Source organism: Stenella coeruleoalba, assembly GCF_951394435.1.
Source record: "Stenella coeruleoalba genome assembly, chromosome: 9".
NCBI classification, from domain to species: Eukaryota; Metazoa; Chordata; class Mammalia; order Artiodactyla; family Delphinidae; genus Stenella; species Stenella coeruleoalba.
Window position 1 is genome coordinate 64295279 of NC_137155.1, and position 22906 is coordinate 64318184.

The following is a 22906-nucleotide window of genomic DNA, read 5'->3' on the forward strand; positions in this document are numbered from 1 at the left end:
CAATTAGGAGCATATGATGGAAATTTGACAGTATCACAGATAGTGCATAACCCCACATCCTAGTGTGTCAGAAAATCTTGTGAACACTATTTTCAAAATATATCCAGGATCCAGCCACTTCTCACTATCACCACTGCCACTTGTCTGGCTCAAGCCACCACAAGCTTTTGTCTGGATTATAACTGTCGCCTCCTAAATGAACCCCATATGTTTCCAATCTTGCCCTCTTTACTCTCAAAACTCAGTGGCCAGCATGATCCTGCTAAAAAGTCAGATAATGTCAGTTCTCTGTGAAAAACACTTCAATGGCTTCCTTTCTTACGTATGAGGTCCTTTAGGACCTAGCCTACTGCCATCTCTTTGGGCTCATCTCCCACTGCTCTCCTCCTTGGTCTCCTCCAGACACGCTGGCCTCCTAGATATTCGTCAGCTATGCCAAGCACTGTTTCACCTCATGACCAATGCAATTTGGGACCTCCCCTGCCTGGCATGCTCCCCCACCCCCAGCACCCACCCTGGCCTTAAGCCCACAGAACTAGCTCCTCCACTTCTCAGGAATTAATCCAAATGTCACTTCTCACTGAGGCCTTTCTTGGCCACTCAATTTAAAATTCCATTCCTTTCTCAGATTTCCTATACCCTTTCTCTGCTTTATTTTTTTTTTCCTTAGCACTTAACGTTATATAATTTATTACATATTTTACTGATTTCTTTTTTTTAAAACATCTTTATTGGAGTATAATTGCTTTACGATAGTGTGTTAGTTTCTGCTTTATAACAAAGTGGTTCAGCTATACATATACAACTATCCCCGTATCTCCTCCCTCTTGTGTCTCCCTTCCACAATCCCTAACCCACCCTTCTAGGTGGTCACAAAGCACCGAGCTGATCTCCCTGTGCTATGCGGCTACTTCCCACTAGCTGACTATTTTACATTTGGTAGTGTATATATGTCCATACCACTCTCTCACTTCGTCCCAGCTTACCCTTGCCCCTCCCCATGTCCTCAAGTCCGTTCTCTATGACTGCGTCATTCTTCCTGTCCTGACCCTAGGTACTTCATAGGTCCATCCACCTCACTATAAATAACTCAGTTTCGTTTCTTTTTATGGCTGAGTAATATTCCATTACATATATGTGCAACATCTTCTTTATCCATTCACCTGTCAATGGACACTTAGGTTGCTTCCATATTCTGGCTATTGTAAACAGAGCTGCAATGAACATTGTGGTACATGACTCTTTCTGAATTATGGTTTTCTCAGGGTATATGCCCAGTAGTGGGATTGCTGGTCATATGGTACTTCAATTTTTACTTTTTTAAGGAAGCCTCATTCTGTTCTCCATAGTGGCTGTATCAATTTACATTTGCACCAACAGTGCAAGAGGGTTCCCTTATCTCCACACCCTCTCCACCTTTTTTTGTTTGTAGATTTTTTCATGATGGCCATTCTGACTGGTATAAGTTGATTCCTTATTGTAATTTTGATTTGCATTTCTCTAATGATTAGTGATGTTGAGCATCCTTTCATGTGTTTGTTGGCAATCTGTATATCTTCTTTGGAGAAATGTCTATTTAGGTGTTCTGCCCATTTTTGGATTGGGTTGTTTGTTCTTTTGATATTGAGCTGCATGAGCTGCTTGTAAATTTTGGAAATTAATCCTTAGTCATTTGCTTCATTTGCAAATATTTTCTCCCATTCTGAGGGTTGCCTTTTCAACTTGTTTATGTTTTCCTTTGCTATGCAAAAGCTTTTAAGTTTCATTGGATCCCATTTGTTTATTTTTGTTTTTATTTCCATTTCTCTAGGAGGTATTTCAAAAAGTATCTTCCTGTGATTTTTGTCATAGAGTGTTCTGCCTATGCTTTCCTCTAAGAGTTTTATAGTGTCTGGGCTTAAATTTAGGTCTTTAATCCATTTTGAGTTTATTTCTGTGTATGGTGTTAGGGAGTGGTCTAATTTCATTCTTTAAAATGTAGCTGTCCAGTTTTCCCTGCACCACTTATTGAAGAGGCTGTCTTTTCTCCACTGTATATTCTTGCCTCCTTTATCAAAAATAAGGTGGCCATATGTACGTGGGTTAATCTCTGGGCTTTCTATCTTGTTCCATTGATCTATATTTCTGTTTTTGTGCCAGTACCATACTGCCTTGATTACTGTAGCTTTGTAGTATAGTCTGAAGTCCAGGAGCCTGATTCCTCCAGCTCCATTTTTCTTTCTCAAGATTGCTTTGGCTATTTGGGGTCTTTTGTGTTTCCATACAAATTGTGAATCTTTTTGTTCCAGTTCTGTGAAAAATGCCATTGGTAGTTTGATAGGGATTGCATTGAATCTCTAGATTGCTTTGGGTAGTATAGTCATTTTCACAATGTTGATTCTCCAATCCAAGAACATGGTATATCTCTCCATCTGTTTGTATCATCTTTGATTTCTTTCATCAGTGTCTTATAGTTTTCTGCATACAGGTCTTTTGTCTCCTTAGGTAGGTTTATTCCTAGGAATTTTATTCTTTTTGTTGCAGTGGTCAACGGGAGTGTTTTCTTAATTTCTCTTTCAGATTTTTCATCATAGTGTATAGGAATGCAAGAGATTTCTGTGCATTAATTTTGTATCCTGCAACTTTACCAGATTCATTGATTAGCTCTAGTAGTTTTCTGGTGGTATCTTTAGGATTCTCTATATATAGTATCATGTCTTCTGCAAACAGTGACAGCTTTACTTCTTCTTTTCCGATTTGGATTCCTTTTATTTCTTTCTCTTCTCTGATTGCCGTGGCTAGGACTTCCAAAACTATGTTGAATAATAGTGGTGAGAGTAGACATCCTTGTCTTTTTCCTGATCTTAGAGTAAATGCTTTCAGTTTTTCACCATTGAGAATGACGTTGGCTGTGGGTTGGTCATATATGGCCTTTATTATGTTGAGGTAGGTTCCCTCTATGCCCACTTTCTGGAGAGTTTTTATCATAAATCGTTGTTGAAATTTGTCAAAAGCTTTTTCTGCATCTGTTGAGATGATCATATAGTTTTTCTTCTTCAATTTGTTAATATGGTGTAACACATTTATTGATTTGCTTATACTGAAGAATCCTTGCATCCCTGGGATAAATCCAACTTGATCATGGTGTATGATCCTTTTAATTTGTTGTTGGATTCTGTTTGGTAGTATTTTGTGGAGGATTTTTGAATCTATATTCATCAGTGATATTAGTCTGTAATTTTCTTTTTTTGTAGTATCTTTGTCTGGTTTTGATATCAGGGTGATGGTGGCCTCATACAATGAGTTTGGGAGTGTTCCTTCCTCTGCAATTTTTTGGAAGAGTTTGAGAAGGATGGGTGTTAGCTATTCTCTAAATGTTTGATAGAATTCACGTGTGAAGCCATCTGCTCCTGGACTTTTGTTTGTTGGAAGATTTTTGATCACAGTTTCAATTTCATTACTTGTGATTGGTCTGTTTATATTTTCTATTTCTTCCTGGTTCAGTCTCGGAAGGTTGTGCTTTTCTAAGAATTTGTCCATTTCTTCAGGGTTGTCCATTTTATTGGCATGTAGTTGCTTGTAGTAAACTCTCATGATCCTTTGTATTTCTGCAGTGTCAGTTGTTACTTCTTTTTCATTTCTAATTCTATTGATTTGAGTCTTCTCCCTTTTTTTCTTGATAAGCCTGGCTAATGGTTTACCAATTTTGTTTATCTTCTTAAAGAACCAGCTTTTAATTTTATTGATCTTTGCTATTGTTTTCTTTGTTTCTATTTCATTTATTTCTGATCTGATGTTTATGATTTCTTTCCTTCTGCTAACTTTGGGATTTTTTTTGTCCTTCTTTCTCTAATTGCTTTAGCTGTAAGGTTAGGTTGTTTGAGATGTTTCTTGTTTCTTGAGGTAGGATTGTATTGTTATAAACTTCCCTCTTAGAACTGCTTTTGCTGCATCCCATCAGTTTTAGGTCGTCATATTTTCATTGTCATTTGTTCCTAGGTATTTTTTGATTTCCTCTTTTATTTCTTCAGTGATCTCTTGGTTATTAAGTAGTGTATTGTTTAGCCTCCATGTGTTTGTATTTTTTACAGATTTTTTCCTGTAATTGATATCTAGTCTTATAGAGCTGCGGTCGGAAAAGATACTTGATACAATTTCAATTTCACATGTCTTAAATTTACCAAGGCTTGATTTGTGACCCAAGATATGATCTCTCCTGGAGAATATTCCATGCACACTTGAGAAGAAACTGTATTCTGTTGTTTTTGGATGGAATGTCCTATAAATATCAATTAAGTGCATATTGTTTAATGTTATCATTTAAAGCTTGGTTCCTTATTTATTTTCATTTTGGATGATCTGTCCATTGGTGAAAGTGGGGTGTCAAGGTCCCCTACTATGTTTGTGTTACTGTTGATTTCCCCTTTTATGGATGTTAGCATTTGCCTTATGTATTGAGGTGCTCCTATGTTGGGTGCATAAATATTTACAATTGTTATGTCTTCTTCTTGGATTGATCCCTTGATCATTATGTAGTGTCCTTCTTTGTCTCTTGTAATAGTCTTTATTTTAAAGTCTATTTTGTCTGATAGGAGAATTGCTACTCCAGCTTTCTTTTGATTTCTAGTTGCATGGAATACCTTTTTCCATCCCCTCACTTTCAGTCTGTATTTGTCCCTAGGTCTCTTGTGGACAGCATACATACAGGTCTTGTTTTTGGATCCATTCAGCCAGTCTATGTCTTCTGGTTGGAGCATTTAATCCATTTACATTTAAGGTAATTATCGATATGTATATTCCTATTACCATTTTCCTAATTGTTTTGGGTTTGTTATTGTAGGTCTTTTCCTTCTCTTGTGTTTCCTGACTAGAGAAGTTCCTTTAGCATTTGTTGTAAAGCTGGTTTGGTGGTGCTGAATTCTCTTAGCTTTTGCTTGTCTGTAAAGGTTTTAACTTCTCTGTTGAATCTGAATGACATCTTTGCTGGGTAATCTTGGTTGTAGGTTTTTCCCTTTCATCACTTTAAATATGTTCTGCCACTCCCTTCTGGCTTGCAGGTTCTGCTGAAAGATCAGCTGTTAATCTTATGGGGAATGCCTTGTATGTTATTTGTTGTTTTTCCCTTGCTGCTTTTAATATTTTCTTTGTTTTTAATTTTTGATAGTTTGATTAGTATGTCTTGGTGTGTGTCTCCTTGGATTTATCCTGTATGGGACTCTCTGCACTTTCTGGACTTGATTGACTATTTCCTTTCCCATATTAGGGACGTTTTCAACTATAATCTCTTCAAATATTTTCTCAGTCCCTTTCTTTTTGTCTTCTTTTTCTGGGATCCCTATAATTTGAATGTTGGTGCATTTAATGTTGTTCTAGAGGTCTCTTAAGACTGTCCTCAATTCTTTTCATTTTTTTTCCTTTATTCTTCTCTGCAGTAGTTGTTTCCACTATTTTATCTTCCAGGTCACTTATCCGTTCTTCTGCCTCAGTTATTCTGCAGTTGATTCCTTCTAGAGAATTTTAAATTTCATTTATTGTGTTGTTCATTTTTAATCACAGTCTCAATTTCAGTGCTTGTGATTGGTCTGTTTATATTTTCTATTTCCTCCTGGTTCAGTCTCGGAAGGTTGTGCTTTTCTAAGAATTTGTCCATTTCTTCCAGGCTGTCCATTTTATTGGCATGTAGTTGCTTGTAGTAATCTCTCATGATCCTTGTTTGTTTGCTCTTTAGCTCTTCTAGGTCCTTGTTAAACGTTTCTTGTATTTTCTCCATTCTATTTCCAAGATTTTGGATCATCTTTACTATCATTATTCTGAATTATTTTTCAGGTACACTGCCTATTTCCTCTTCATTTGTTTGGTCTGGTGGGTTTTTACCTTGCTCCTTCATCTGCTGTGTGTTTCTCTGTCTTCTCATTTTGCTTAACTTACTGTGTTTGGCCTCTCCTTTTTGCAGGCTGCAGGTTCGTAGTTCCTGTTGTTTTTAGTTTCTGCCCCCAGTGGCTGAAGTTGGTTCAGTAGGTTGTGTAGGCTTCCCGGTGGAGGGGACTGGTGTATGTGTTCTGGTGGATGAGGCCAGATCTTGTCTTTCTGGTGGGCAGGACTGCATCTGGTGGTGTGTTTGGGGGTGTCTGTGACCTTATTATGATTTTAGGCAGCCTCTCTGCTAATGGGCTGGGTTGTGTTCCTGTCTTGGCAGTTGTTTGCCATAAGGTGTCCAGCACTGCAGCTTGCTGGTCATTGAGTGGAGCTGGGTCTTAGCATTGAAATGGAGATCTCTGGGAGAGGTTTCACCTTTTGATATTACGTGTAGCCGGGAGGTCTGTGGTGGACCAGTGTCCTGAACTCAGCTCTCCCACCTCAGAGGCACAGGCCTCACACCCAGCTGGAGCACCAAGACCCTATCAATCACACGGCTTGCTCTGTAGAAGCCAAAACTCTATACAGACAGATTGAGTGAACATGTTGGGAATATCCAGTCGGGTCTTCTCGCTTGCATATCCACATAAGGAAGATGAAGGATAAATAAAAGGAAGATCATTTAAAATCCAATAAAGCATGTATTTTGTTTTAATCTTGTGTCTTAAAGAGATGCAAGTTCAATGAAAAAAAATATGGGCTTCAAAGGTAATTAGGGTATGGAAAGGAGCTCACAATGCAGGATCCAGAGTGCTTATTTCATTTGCATATGAGGTTAGTGGCTGGACTATTTTTTTGTTTTGTTTTGTTTTTAATGATTCTTCTGGCAATTACAGTTTTTGATTTTTGGAGCTTTAGTGGACGAGGCTCTGTGTAGAGAAGCAGGGGGCTGGCTCTGTCCCTCCGTGGAGCACGGTCATTCCCAAAGTGTCCCCTTCTGGCTTGGAGTGCCTGGGCGATAGCAGGGTCTCTGGAGAGGGGTGGCCAGTGGCCAAGGATGGAGGGTTTTCCTTTCCTGCAAAGCAGGATTTATAATCCATCTCTGAGGGTTTTGAAGTTCACGACTCTTCTTTGCAAAGCAAAGGAAAATACATCGGACGCCAGCACTTCTGGATGGTGGTGCTCAAGAATCACCCAGATGAGCAATTTCGATAGACCAAAGCCCCAAGATTTCCTTTTACACATTGCTCTGCTGGGAGGAGAATCCCACGAAGCTAGGGAAGATGTTCCTGCTCCTAGGGTATGTGTGCACACGTTTTCTCTTTCTGCACACCCCCAAACTCCTTTACCCCCTCACTCCTAATGCTAAGTCTCTGGCGGAGGCAGCTTCCCACATCATGTGCTACAGGAAATCTTACTGATTTATCTTGATTATTGTCTGTCTCCATCTCTAGAATAAAATTTCCACAAGTGCAGTGATTTTTGACTGTTCACTGCTATACTTAAAGCAACTAGAATATGTCTAGCACACAGTATGTACTCAATTATTTGTAAGTTAAGGAATAAGTAGATAATAGAAAGCATGCATTTTCAATGATAATTCAAAGAAAAATAGAAATGATATAGAATGGGCAGGTAGATAAGGAACACATCTTCAGGTTAAACACTTGATATAGTAATAAGCAATGAATCCTTTGCATTCAGAAGAGCAGTTGTTCTTGCAACATATGTCCTAAGGAAAAAGCATGTAAATGAAACTTACATACCTAACTTCCTTACATACCTTCCTTAACTTCCTTATATACCTTAAACTCTGAAAACTGCTTTCCAAGTTTGCTATAAATACCTCTGTTACCTCTGCAAATTTCTAATTTTTCAAGTCACTACAGTTTAAGAACTGTAATTCTCAAAAAAATAAAGACTCCTAAAAGATGTTTCCAAGTTATATGTTCAGCATCTAAAGAATTTACTCTGGATGTTTTTACTAAAGCATGGGTAATCAGATTGTCCATTTTCATTATATTTTGAAGAAACCAAGATGTATTATTTTATTAATTTCAGAGCTATTTATATATATACAAGAGACAGGGCTTAGTGCTTTTAGAGTACATAAAAGACACAATAACTATCCTCAAGACACTTACTGACATGCATGGAGGGATATATATACACACACACACACACACACACACACACATATAACACAAGTTAGAAAATGATGTACACTAAAGGTATACCTCCCTCTTCAACATTTCGTTAAACTTAAGAATTCTAAAAATAAACAATTTGATGCTCCTGTAGTTAGCCCATCTAGAATATTATTTCATTGCTTACTTTAAAAATTATTTTTATGTTCACCCTACCAGTATTTTCTTGTGGATCATTTCGATTTATAAACATCTTCAGTGATAAATACTATATAAAGGGGACTATCAATTAATTCAAAGAATTTAAAAAAGATATTCTTTGTGTACTATTAGGCACTGAAGTACTCTTGCTAACAAATTCATGAAAACAAGGAGTTTATCTAATTTCTTACAAAACTAGTACTGTTATAAGCTTCTTTTACCACTCCAGCCTATGCAATTATTCATCCTCATCAAGCTTTGTGCATCTACTTTGTTAATTATTGATTCGTGCTACGCCTGTTTAGTATTTCCATTGGGTAAGGCATCTGCAGCTGTCCACTTGGCTGCTTTTGAGTCAGCATTGTTTTTACATATCTGCCAGAACAATGAACAATTCCATCTTTTTGAGAAACTTTCCTTTATACCTGTTTCTATATAAACTCCATTTTCAAAGCACCGATTGCAAAATAAAGTTAAGAAGTATTAAAACTGCTTTTAATAATTTGTTTATCTCTAAGGATACACGTCCCCCCTTTTTAAAGTTTTACTAAACTTAAGTTTTCCAAAAATAACCAAGAATGCTATTGTAGTTATCCTACCACAGCATTATACTTCACTTTTTTAATGGTATTTTTATGTTCACTACCAGCACTGTATTGTGGATCATTTCAATTTCTGATTCTCCTTAATGATGATTTCCATTAAATTTTAGATACAAAAATGATAGGAAAATAGATATTTTCAGAGAAATATTGGGTTTTTTTAATCTGTGGTGTGATTTTTATGTTATGGATAAATAACTTATATTTTTCTTATTTTTTTCAGTAACTTTTGTTTAATTAACTCATATGTTAATGTGTATATTCCATGTACAAACTATTGATACATGGCAAGTTACTCACAGTCAAGGGAGTTTCAGGACAAAAGAAGTCAGTCAAAACATCTCTGTAGTAAGAGAGGATGGGTTTTTTTTTTTTTTTAAGAAAAAAGATCAACATCTTCCTTTCTAAAGGCTTAGAACACATTTGATCATTAAGCTGGGTAGTAAAGGCCAAGAAAGAGGAATGGTGAAGACTGGAGAAGGTTGCTAATAAGCATTATTAGTGCTGGTGGAGAGACAAATAACTATAATATTTCACTTTCTATAGAAAAAGTTCATTTTGTTGAGAGCAGATCAAGTATATATTATGCTTGAAACTGAGAAAAAATTTAATTCCTTAAGGAGAAGTTATCTCAGTAACTAAAAAAAAAATAGAACATTAAAATAATTTGTTTACTTTTACATTTCAGATGAGAGTTTAAAAGCATAAGGGAAGGAGAGTCTTCTAGAAAATACTTTTCACTTTCCTCCCTGTTCTCTTGGAAACAGTTTACAACATTCTATGTCATTGGAAATTTATGAATCGAGGAAAATTAATCTGCAGCTTGCCATTATAAAAGAACAGAGAAACTGGTTGCAACATCCCAGATTCTAACAAGCATTAAAGGAAGCCTCAGGGCAGCTATAAACAATGTTCCTTGACTCTGAAAGAAAAAAAGAGCCAGGGAAAGTTGGTTTCTGTAGCTTTAAGAAATTTTTTTCAGTGCAGTTTGAATGCTTTTGGGATGTCTGTATTGAGAGAATGGAATGTTTTCAGTATGTCTTTTTCAGGAGAATGAAAAACATGAAGTGGAAGCCAAATAAAAGAATGCTTTGTGAAACTGCCTCTGCCTTTCACCTCATTGAAAATAGTCAGGACAGCACAAAAATCCTGGGAAACCCTGTGATATTTTTTTGATAGGATGTTTTATTGTAAATGACTGAGGGAGGAAGGATATTTTTTATTAATCAGACATCAAAAATATTGCCTATCTTAATTACATTTTGAAGAAATCAAGATATGCATTAATTTACTCCTTCCACAGAGGTTTATTAAGTATTTATGTTACTACTGGTAGTGCATACACACATATGTAAATATGATATACATATATCGGGCAGTCCTTGTGCGCGTACATCAGGGATGCTGTGGTGAGTAAATCAGATAGAGTCCCAGTTCTCTTGGAACTTATAGTGGGAGAAACAAATAACAGTCAAGTAAACAAATGATGTAATAGATACAAATAGGTGCTATGAAGTATAGTAAATCAGAGAAGTATACTAGACATGGTGACTTGGGGTACGGAGGGGTCAGGAAAAGCCTCTTTGAGGAAGTGACTTTTGAGACTTGAAGGATAAGAAAGAGTCAGCCATGAGAAATTTGGGGCGGGGTTGGGCGGGGGAGACAAGCATTCAAAGTAGAGGGAATTGCAAAGGCAAAAGCCCTGGGATGGGAATGATCTTGTCCTGATCCTGGGGCTATGTGAAGGTCAGCACGGTTGGAGTCCAGTGAGCTGGGGGAAAGTGAAAAGATTTCAGAGGTAGCAGGGGCTAAGGAAAGGAATTTGGACTTTTTTCCAAGTACAATCAGAAGCCACTAAAACAGGGCAGTGACATAATATGGCTTTTTTTTTTTTTTAAAATATCGCATTGACTGCTCTGAGAACGATGGATAAGAGGATGAGAGTGGAAGCAGGGAAACCAGACAGGAGACTCTTGCAGTAGGTCCAGTGAGGGTGATGATGGCTTAAAGTGGAATGGAAGCTACAGAGAGGGAGAGAAGTAAAGCATATATTTGGAGGCAGAGATGATGGTAGGTTGGGTATGTGGATAGAGTAGGAGGAAAAGAAGAAAGAACTGAATATGACCCCTAGGTTTTTGGCCTGAGCAACTGGGTAGACAGTGGTGCCATTTATGGAAATGGAGAAGATTGGGGAAAGAATAGGTTTAGTGGGGAAATTCCATTTTGGATTTGTTAAGTTTAATACACCAGTTAAAAGTCCAAGTCAAGATTTCACATAGGTGGTTGGATATTAGTGTTCTGAGTTCAAGGAAGAGATCACGCCAAAGAAATAAATTTGGGAACCATCAGTATACAGATGGTATTTTTTTTATTTTTTTGCGGTACTCGGGCCTCTCACCGTTGTGGCCTCTCCCGTTGCGGAGCACAGGCTCCGGACGCGCAGGCTCAGTGGCCATGGCTCACGGGCCCAGCCGCTCCGCGGCATATGGGATCTTCCCAGACCGGGGCACGAACCCGTGTCCCCTGCATCGGCAGGCGGACTCTCAACCACTGCGCCACCAGGGAAGCCCTATACAGATGGTATTTTAAGTCAATGGAACTGATGAGATCATCTGGGGGTGTGTGTGTAGGTAGACAAGAGCACCCAGGGTAGAATTTAAAGTTCTTAGTTACTTAGTTGTGAGGCAGAGGAAAAGAAGCCAACAAAGTTATACACATATACACACACACACACACACACACACACACACACAGATCTTCTTCAACTTATGATTGGGTTATGTCCCGATAAACCCATCCTAAGTCAAAAACGCATTTAAATGCACCTAACCTACCAAACATTATAGCTTAGCCTAGCCTAGCTTAAACATACTCAGAACAATTATATTAGGCTACAGTTGGGCAAAATGAACACAAAGCCTGTTTTATTATAAAATGATGAATATCTCATGTAATTTAGTGAGTACTGTACTGGAAATGAAAAACAGAATGGTTGTATGGGTTTTGGTTGTTTACCCCCCGATCACATGGCTGACTGGGAGCTGCATCTTGGTGCAGCTGCCTAGCCTCATGAGCATTGTACTGCTTATTGCCAGCCCAGGAAAAGATCAAAATTGGGCAGTGTTTGGGGAAGAGACCTGGGAAGGGCCAATGACAGGTTCTGGAAATCTCTGACTAGTCACAATCTTCTTGGTTCCTCATCTGCTATTTTAGGGGGCTGAATTAGGTGATCCCTGCCAGCTCCTACCTTTTTTTTTAAACTTGCTTGGCCACCTTTTAAGAATAGATGAAATACTTAGCATGTGGCCTCATAGAAAAGGGCAGGGTAGGAAGTCAGGGCTAATACATAGGCATGGCTACAAATGAACTGTGACATTTTAAATTTGACCAAAAGTTGGGAAAGGAGAATAAACTGAAGGTTAGGGTTAGAGGGGACTTGCAGGTTAAGTAGGCGAGAGCAGCAGTAGAGAAAAGATAAGGATTTTAGATTACAATCAGAAGCCAGTTTGGGGATTTGAAATCTTGGAGATGGAGCACTTCCTGGTTGTGTTTAGCGTCCAAGTGTGGCCATATATGTGGTGGACAAGCAGAAGAGAGGTGGAGGTCAGTAGAGTTGGAAGGTTTGTGGAATGGTGAGGTCAGAGCGTAGGAGGCTGTGGTCACTGAGAATTCATCAGCAAACATTTCTTGAGGGCTTAGTACCCGCCAGGCATGAATGGTGCTGATGAATGTGGATGGTGTCAGGCTGTGAGAAGCAGGGCAGAGAGTGAAAGCAGATGTCATGAACGCCAACATTTAGAAGGGCTAATGCGCCAGGGGAAGAACCAAGGTCTGGAAAGAGTATGTGAAGAGAAATTTTTGAAGTGTTTGAAAGATAAAGAAGTTCATGACAGATGTCAGTGGAGTACAATGAACCTTCTTGTTTCAAACTTAAGGGGAAGATTTTGGGACTTCCCCGGCGGTCTGGTGGTTAAGATTCTTCCTTTCCACTGCAGGGGGCACGGGTTCAGTCCCTGGTCCGGCCCCTGGTCGGGGAACTAAGATCCCACATGCCGCATGGCCAAAAAATAAAAGGAGAAGAATTTATTTTTGATGTTCAATAAAGAGATTTTGATGTTTAAGAAACATTGACTTCTGCTATTTTTTAATATTTAAGAGCTACTTTTCTTTTATATGGGATTGCTAAAAAATTTAAAAATAGGTTCTGTGAATATAGCTTTGAGAAATCTTGGTATGGAAAAGTAAAGATAGCATATGTAAATTATAGTGCAATAAGTACATAAAAGAATTCTTCGTCTTTATGAAAGGATTTACCATGGTCCTTTAAATATGAATTCCCTTAATACCGTATTAACCACTTGAGGAAGTAAAAAGGAGATTAGAGCTGTATACATTTTGAGAATACTCTACTGAATAAAGGAAATATGACTGTAGTTGCATGGGTTTTTGGAAACAGTACAATATGTCAGAAAGCACACACACAATCTATTTTTCCTCACTTTGGAATATGAAACATTTGCATTGATTAACTTAGAAAAGAAAAAAATCTGATGCTAAAGACCACTAAAACTGTTTAAAACCCTTAAAATGTGATGCTAGTGACCATTAATAGGAGATATTGTAACAAATAAAACAGCCCTTTAGTAACACGTATATAACATCTTTTGATAGTTCTTATTTCTTCATTATAATGAATGTGTAAAAGTGGCCCTTCAGCCAGATAACCTGAAGTAGAGAACTTGACCTTAATCCTTCTTGCCACTGCCTTATGGTTAGATCTTGGCCTTTTTGATTCCTATAAAAATAAGAATATTTAGGTCATTGTTTTATTTTGTGAATGAAATGAGAATGTGTGTGAATATACTTTGAAAAAGTAACTGCACATACATAACATATGGAGTGTCCTTATTGAAGTAAATGTTTTTGACTTTTTGTGTTTTTCAGCCTTCCATCAATTTTATCTGTGAAAACATGATTACTATTTCCTTTGTTGAAAAGGATCTTAGAAGGAGCAAATATTCATTACTAGGGCTACCTTTAATCTCTAGTTATCTCTTCTTCAGAGCCTTGATCCTATTCTTTTTTTTTAATAAATAAATAAATAAAATAAATAATGTATTTGTGGCTGCATTGGGTCTTTGTTGCTGCGCAGGCTTTCTCTAGTTGCGGTGAGTGGGGGCTACTCTTCATTGCAGTGAGCGGGCTTCTCATTGCGGTGGCTTCTCATGTTGCACAGCATGGGCTCTAGGCACATGGGCTTCAGTAGTTGTGGCTCACAGGCTCAGTAGTTGTGGCTCGCGGGCTCTAGAGTGCATAGCCTTGATCCTATTCTTAAATTAATATAATAAGCTGTGGTCTTTACCTAAATAACTTGAGAAATTGTGGTTTTTATTTGAATAACTAGAGAAGACACTTTTGATGATTCAGAATACTATCATCGTTAGGCCAAACTGTATAACTAAATGGTAATAATCATGTGAATATATTTGTTTTCCTTCCTAACTTAGTAGTTAAAATTTTTTTAAAAACAATTTTAAGAGAAAAACATGGTTGCTATGTATTCAGCACTTTCGATATAGCTCAAGAGCACATTTACATCATTATTGTGTCTTTGGTGATCAAAATAAATAAATTAACTGAAATGTCAAGATCATAAACAGGATTTGAAGTCAGGCAGATCTGGTTCAAATTATAGGTGATGGACTTAGAGCAATCACTTAGCCTCTTTGCACCTCAGTTTCTTCATCTATAAAAAAGGAATAATAGTTATCTTACATTCATTCATTCAACAAATATCTACTGAACTCGTGTGCCCTGAAGCTGCTAGGTTACAATTACCAATAAGACAAGGCCCTGCCATTCCATTGCTTACAGTCTAGTAGAAGAAGTAGATGATAAACTTAAACACATATCTAAAATGATCCCATGTTAAGTGGTAAATGCAATGAAGAAAATATAACAGAGTAATGGGATAGAACATGACTTGGTGGGGAGAGAGGAGGGGTGTGGCCACCTGATCAAACAAGTCTTCTTGAGGAGATAGCACATTTGAGCTTAGACCCAATTAATGAGCAGCCTGCCATGGGTAGATCTACGAATATCCAGGGGATGGAAAGTTCTTGAGGCAGGAAGAAATTTGGCCTATTTTTATGACTAGAAAAAAGTCCTATGAGGCTGGAGACTAGTGGGAAAAAGAAGGGAGAGTACTGTGATATCTGGAGAATATTAGGATCCTAGGAGAGGCAAGCAAGGTTCAGGTCATGTAGGGCCCTGTAGGTACGATAAGGAATTTGGATATTATTCTAATTGCAACAGAAGACATAAACTGGCTCAAAACAAGAAATTGACACCATAAAATTTACATTTTAAAAAGCTCCCACTCTATGAATAAATTGTTAAAACTAATAAGATTGCTCAATAGGTTTGTAATAATCATGTTCCTATATATCAACAGTTTTAAAATATAATTTAAAAGATACCATTTATAAAAGCAATAACAACAAAAAAGATACATAGGAACAAATTAAAGAGTTTAAAGATCTTTATGGAAGTACATTATAAACATTTTTGGACGATATTAAAGAAGGCTTAAATTAATGAAGATATATCCATGTTCAGGAATGGAAAGGCTTGATATCACAAAGATGTCATTTTCCTCCAAATTATTTGATAAATTCAGTACGATTCCAATGACAAATCTCAAGAGGATTTTTCTTTCCTTTGTGGCACTTGACAATCTGACCCCAAAATTTATATGGAAGAATAAGGGGACAAAATTAACCATGTCAATTTTTAATTTGCCCTATCAGATATCAACACATAATGAAAACAGTTCGATATTGGGTGAGGAATAGACAAATAAACCAGCAGAACAGAATAAAGAACAGTATAAACAGTAGAACAGTAGAACAGAATAAAGAGCTCCTAAATAGACCTACATATACAGGAGAAGTTGGTACATGACAAAAGTGGCATTAAGGTCAGTGGGGAAAGGATGGACAATTAAATAACTGCTGCTAAGACATTTGGTTATCCAAACAAAAAACAAGATCAATCCAGATAATTTAAAGACAAAACCATGAAAAACGCATGCTTTTTAGAAGAAAATATGAGAGAATATATTTACAACCTCAGGATAGGGAAAGGGAAGGATTTCTTGAGACATAAAAAGCACAAACCCTACTGGAAAATATACATATATTTAATTATATTAATAGGAAACATTTCTGTACACCCAAGACATCCTAAAGTGAAAAGACAAACCATAAACTAGGAAAAGATATTTGCCAGCCAAAAAACCAAAAAGAGTTATTTTCCCGGAAAATAGTAAACAAACAACAAAAGCCTACAAATCAATAAGAAAAAGCAACCACATAGAAAAATGGGCAAAGGATGTGAATTTGAAATTCACAGAAAAGGAAAACTTAAAGGCCAATAAACACATGAAATAATGTTCACTTCCATTAGTAATAGGATAAATGCATACAAACAAGAATGACAGAATCTAAAAAGTATCCGAGTACTAGGGAGGCACTAGAGTAGCAGGCATGCTCATTTAAAGCTGACTGGAATACAAATTGTTACAATCGTTTTGAAGAGCAATTTATTTTTAATATCTGGCAATAATATTGAAATATATTTATTGAAATGATCCTCTATTTCCTAGGTATATTATTCTACAGAAAGTTTTGCATGTATGTATAAGGAGACATAAAAATATTCATGGCATCATGGGGTCTTTGGAATGAAAAACTGGAAATGAGCTAAATGTCCATTAACAGGATAATGGATACATAAATTACAAGTATATTAATACAATAGAATACAGCAGTGAGAATGAATAAAATGCAGCTATACCTGTTAGTGAGGATGAATCTCATAAAGAGAATATTCAGAAAAGAAACCAACTGCAGAAAGTTTTACTTATAGTAAAAATAAAATTTATGTAAAACACCATATATTGATATGGATATATATGTAGATGTAATAAAAGTACATACATTTCATGGGAATGATAAACATGAAAATCAGGATAGTTTTACCCTTGGGGAATGGGATTAAGGAGGAATACACAGGAGACTTCAATTATAAAATTACATATTTTTTAAGCTAGGTGGTGGGTACACAGTTATCTGTTCCATTCATTAATTTTTTGGTAAAGTGGAAATATTTTATAACACAATTTTCAAGAGGAGAAAAGTAATTCTAGCTTATAAAGTGAAGCGTGAACTATCAGAGGGTAAGAAGGGAAATAGGGAAAACTGTTAGCAGACAGTTGCAGTATTCTGAGAGTACACTTGAGTCTCTAGCACAGCTTCGGGCACATGGTAGGTGTTTAACGAACTTCAGCTATTGTGTGGTGGTTTGCTATTATCATCATCAGGGTAAAGACAGGGGGTTTGTGAAGAAAGATAAACTAAATGTTTTGGGTAGTTATATTGAGTGACTTGCTGTATTTATCTCTTTTAGTCTTGACTAGGATCTGGTCATAAAGAATCTAAGGCTCACAGAGGCCAAAGCCGGAAGGCTCACGGCTTCATAAATTTCTATTGACTCATTTTCCAATGTCGCGTAAACTTCCTCCTGAACCCGCACTCCTCAATACACCCACCACTTTCTGGTCCAACACTGGAAGAAAATTCAAGTGGCTTTTCTCTTTGGTTCATAAGTAGCATATTTTGAGTTAAATATTAATAATTCGATACAGCAAACACTTGGATAGGGGCTTATTACTTACTACAGAATACTTTTGGATCTCTTTTAATTTTTCACCTGATCCTCCTAACAACTCTGAGGACTGGCAGGGCAGATGATTATTTCTGTTTTACCGATGAGTAAACTAACATCCAAAGAGGCTAACCTGGTGACCATGAACTTCATGGAATCACATCTTAAACATTTTGTGATTGAGTGGGCATTTTTCAGCTTTAATTGTACTTTCAAAGGAGTCTATGACTCCCCAGAAACGTCTAAGAAATACTGAGTTAAATGATTTGCCTAAAGCCTAAGGTCACATGGTCTTGGTGGAGCCAAGACCTCAAGGAATTTCTTCTTATCCCACACTCAGAATTCTTTCCATTACAACGTATAGCACCAAAATTCAAATTAGAGATATTATTAGTGAAATACTTTTTGTAATGTTTACTGACTGCTAAGATGGAAACGTTATTAAATACACCGAAGCTTCTTACTTGGGAGAAATAGTTTTGGCCTGTTCAGCCGTTGGGCATTCACTCAGCAATCTACTCTGTTACAGATGAAGAAGTCCAAACCTGTTTGTTGTCTTTATAACAAGCCCTAGTACAGACTTACTAAATAAGAAATGAATCTGATACAGTAACTATAAAACGTACTTTACAATTCTCAGTAATCTACAGAGAATAATCATGAAATACAGCTTGATTCAGCGGTGGAAGGCAGGCTATGAGCTGAGAATGGGATTTGCATTTCTCCTGGGCCAGTCACTTAATGTCTCAGGGTTTCCCTTCTCTTAGCTGTAAAAGGGAGGATTAAAGTGGGTAGCTTCTCAGCTCTAACACTGCATGCAGTTTGATGGGATTAAAATAAAAAGGATGACAGAAGTTTCGTGTATAAACTCTTTACACACAGTCTGTTAATGTTAACCTTATTTTCCCAATAAGAAAGGCCAGTGTCCAAGGTGGCTAACTGGTCATTAGCCCCAAGTGTCCTTCTTGGCCCTCAAGAAGGCCAAGCCTGAGTCCCCCTAGGAGTGAAGTAGGGGCGGTTAGGCAGGTGGTCAGAAAGCTATGTCAGGTCTATGGTCCAGTGGGATTTCAAACAGAAGGGCCCTTAATCCTAAATTTAGGAATGAAGGAAAGCGGAAACGCCCAAGCACAGGCGCGAAGGGACCTGCTTAAACAGGCTTGGGTGTGCGAGCGTTTGGGGTGGGGCTTCGAGCCGGGAGGCAGTTGAAGGGCCGAGCGCAGCACCTACCTCCGCATCTCCGCCGCCAGGGGTGGGCTATCACTGAGAAGACTAAGCTACCCTTCGGAACCTCCCAGCCCGGTCAAGGCCACGTGATCCAGCGCCAGTGCGGGGAGAGGCGTGCCCTGCCCTCCGCCCCGCCCCGCGCGCACGCGCGCAGCTCCCGGCGCTGAAATTCAAATTTGAACCGCCGCTGAAGGCCGAGCGTGACACTGGAGGCTGTGGGGAAGAGGAGAGTAGGTTGGGAGAGTTCCCCAGCCCCGGACTTCTTGTTTTCTCCAAGTGACGCACTGAACCGGCACTCACTTCTTTTCTTTTTCCGAATTTGAACCACCGTTTCGGTCGTCTCGCAATCGACACGCGAAGCCCGTGGCGATGGACCCGTTTACCGAGGTGAGAAAACTTGCGGGCAGAGCCAGCCATGACCCTTCTCGGCCCCCACCCTCCCTTCCCACCTTCTGTCTCCCTCCGGACCCACTGGGCGGAGAGCGCGTGCGCGCGCGTGCGCAGAGTGTGCGTGCGGGTGTCGGACTGGGGAAACCAGGAGGGGGCCGCCGGTTCTCTCTGCTCTGCGGCTGCGGTTCTGCGGTTTTCTTGTTCTTATTCCTGCAGATGAAGCTCTGGGGGCGGGGTGGGGTGGGGAAGCTTTGAGGCTGTTCTCAGTAGCAGTAGTGAAAAAACCTCCTGTCAGCCCCGGTTATTATATGCCCCTCTGGAGTGGATCCCTGTCCCTTGCGAGGGTGAGGTGGGGGCCTGACCAAAAGATCCCGCTGGAAGTAAAAGCCGGGTTAACTTGCAAGGTGGAGTCGGGTGTCCGAGTGACTCAATGCTGTGTGTGCAGCCGCCGCCCGGAAATGGAATGGAATGTGATTTGCAGGGTTCCTGTGGCCCGCAGAGGAGCCGTGCATTTGAGGATGCTGTGAACGAAATGACAGCAAAACGTTAAAATAAGCCGGTGCCTGAAACCATTGCATCCGTTCTTATAAAGTCAATAGTTCCTTCAGATTCTATTGCTCAGCTAACTAGCAAAGATTCATACCTGAGATTGATACAAATTGAAAGGAAACAGTGTTAGCCGAATACGTACAAACCAAAATTAATAGCCGACGATTTAAAAAAAAATAGTAAAGAAATAAACCTTTTTGGGTGTGTTTATGGAGCATACCATTACAGCAATACTTCACTCATCTTTTGTTCTTTGGAAATTAAATATGGATTAATTACATCGTTATTGTGTCGATTATTTGTCTAGCTTTGGCTTCTTGTTGACAAGGTACTTTGACACACTCAGGAATTTCCACTCCTTTTCTTCCAGGACAGTTCCTCATTTTTTAGGTTGTTGTGCAAGTTTCAACTCAAAAAATAACAGTTGCTGCAAAGTGAGCCTAAAAATGTCTCTGCACTAGATTGAAAAATTGAATGGAGAGTGGTAATACTTTTTTTTTTTGAGATGTACTTACAATCCTAAGATGTTAAAAGTTTCAACAATTAGAGTTTGCTTGTGTTCAAACACAACAGTGTTTATTTTTGTTTACAAATTCTCAATCATCTCTGGGAGAAAACACATCAATTCGTTAACCTTAAATATTCTAACAGAAAAATCCTGAACACATTTTTGTATTAGCTTTAAAGAATAGAGCTGGTCGTGCACTACATATTTTTCACTTACATTGAAGTTAAAAAGGATACATTATGTTCCAACTTAGAATAGGATTCCTTAAAATATTAGCCCTATGTGTTCTGAATATTTTCATTCTCCTAGGTAACTGACAGGACAAAGCATTTTGAAGGTTGGCTGAAAATTGTACTTTGTTTTACTTAAAAATATTATTCTGAAGCTAGTACAAATCTCAGTTGAAAGAAACTTTTCTTTAAAAGAAACTTCATTTTAGAGTGTGCTCAGAAATATGTATGGTTTATGTTATGAAAAATTAGATCGGTTGCAGTTGGAATAAACAGCTTTGACATCTTTTCCTTAATTGGTAATGAGTGAACAATTTGAATTGGTTCGAAAGATTAGGTGCTTAATTATAGCATTCATAACATTTTTGCACAGTGAAACTAACTGGTACAGTTCCTTGTCTGAAAAAAAAATTGGAAGTCAGTTAAACTGACTTTCTCACCCAGAGTTCCTTATCAGAACCATAGAACAGGGAAAATTATTTGAGAGAACTGTTTCCTCAGTTTTCCCAAGGGTGATTCTTAACCAGACCACCCTACAGGCATAGGAGAGATGTTAATTAATTACATTAATGCCAGGGCGTTAGGGATTAATTCTCTTGGTAACTCTAGTTGAGAAAGGCTACAACTATCCTAAACTCTTGTTTCCTCAGACAAGGCTGTTGTGCAGTGGTTCTCTCCTCCCTGCTGTCACTAGTGCTGTCTGGCACACTCTTCCTCTCCCTGCCTCTTCTGCCTGGCAAACTCTGTTTCAACCTGCAGGTCACAGTTTGATTCCCCATCTTCAGAGGGGAGATCACCTTTCACAGTACCCTTCTCACTTGCATTTATTTACCTGTTGAACATATTTTCTGTTAGAATGTAAGCTTCTTGAAGTAGGACTGTTGTTTCCTATTCAGAGAGATGTTTCCCTAACATCAAGCACATCCAATAATGTTCTGCCAAATTGATATGGAAGAGAGCCATTCAGTGCAAATCATTTTACAGGCAAATAATTATATACAACAGTAACTGTTAGGACATTTTAGCAATATTGTTTTCTCTATTGTAGAAAATTTCAAATATAATGCATCCACCACCCAGCAACACATGGCCGTATTGTTTTACTGTATCCCCTTCTAATCCCTCCCTCTGAATTATTTGGAAGCAAATTCTAGAGATCATATAATTTTATATGTAAGCACTTAAGTATTTATCACTGAACACTAAAGACTTAGAAAAATCATAATGCTACTATCACACCTAAAAAATCAACAGCAGTTCCTTAATATCATCAAACATTGTAAGTGTTCAGGTTTCCTTAAGTGTCCCATGTTTTTGCAGTTTGTTTGAATCAGCATCTAGACAGGGTCCACAGGACCATGTCTTCCTAATGTTCTTCATGGACCAACTGGAGATAAAGAATCCATCTTGATTTATGGATGAACAAACAGTTAAGGCACATGTTTATTATTATGATCAGCAGATAGTGTTAAAAAAGTTCTGTTGATTGTATGAATTTGGTTAGTTTTGCTGATGATTAGTTCTTTAAAAGAGCAATTGGATTTAGTCAAAAGATAGTTTATAGCAAAGTAGTTAAGAGTCCAGACTCCGGAGCCTGGTTCTGAATCTTGGCTTGCCACTGTTTTTTGTTTTTTTTTTTAATTTTTGTCCACATTGGGTCTTTTCTTGCTGTGCGCTGGCTTTCTCTAGTTGCAGCCAGTGGTGGCTTCTCTTGTTGCGGAGCACAGGCTCTAGGCACATGAGCTTAGTAGTTGTGGCTCGCGGGCTCAGTAGTTGTGGTTCGTGGGCTTAGTTGCTCTGCGGCATATGAGATCTTCCTGGACCAGGGCTCGAACCCATGTCCCCTGCATTGGCAGATGAATTCTTGACCACTGCGCCACCAGGGAGGTCCCTGCCTTGACACTTCTTAACTGTGTGACCTATGGCTTGAGTTTCTTCATCTGAGTTTCTTCATCTGTAAAACAGTAGTAAAAACAGAATTTTACCAAATCATATTTTGAAGATGAAATGAGTTAGTGTGTGCAGACACTGAAAGTACTTTATATTAAGTCCTGTATAAGCATTAGTGATTGTTGTAATTTTTGTTAGGTGGATTTAAAACCATCAACTTACTACTCATGATGTCAGTATTAGCCTCTTGGTGTGAAGACCTGCTCACTAGTGATGGTCATCCCACTCCAAGACTAGCACAGAGAAACCCAGAGCTAGGTGTGCCAAGTCAGAGCTTTCTATGTAGGAACCTTAAAAGAGAAAAAGCTACAATTAAAATACATAAAGCATCTTTTCTTGTGATATAAATAGATATACATGCTATCACTGTTTTGGATAGAGTTTGTCTAATTTTCCAGAACTAAGCGAAATCTCTGTGATGACCTGGGAAAGAATGCTGCTACAGCATTTTGAAAATAATAAGTTAATTGTTATTGAGTCTACTTTGTTTAAGAAGGCAAGAAAATCAGTAGTATCTCCTAGAAAAAATTTCTGTCAGAAATA

General features: G+C 38.2%; 2 protein-coding genes across 4 annotated transcripts in view; one reads left to right on the forward strand and one right to left on the reverse strand.

Annotated features, from left to right (window-relative positions):
* Positions 1-19153, reverse strand: part of MATCAP2 (microtubule associated tyrosine carboxypeptidase 2) — a gene marked incomplete at its 5' end in the record, with an annotated part of 94568 nt that extends 75415 nt beyond the window's left edge. Inside the window, 2 exons of one of the 2 annotated variants that reach the window (XM_079931086.1) lie at positions 13511-13580; positions 19037-19153. In XM_079931086.1, coding sequence (XP_079787212.1) covers positions 13511-13580; positions 19037-19153 — 187 coding nt within the window. Of the gene's footprint in view, positions 1-13510; positions 13581-18739; positions 18803-19036 lie in introns of those variants that run through there. The other variant, XM_079931085.1, reaches the window with a different exon arrangement.
* Positions 18962-22906, forward strand: part of ANLN (anillin, actin binding protein) — a 54843-nt gene continuing 50898 nt past the window's right edge. For both annotated transcript variants that reach the window (XM_079931079.1, XM_079931080.1), the window contains exon 1: positions 18962-19123. In XM_079931079.1, coding sequence (XP_079787205.1) covers positions 19106-19123 — 18 coding nt within the window. In that variant the 5' untranslated portion in view covers positions 18962-19105. The remainder of the gene's footprint in view (positions 19124-22906) is intronic.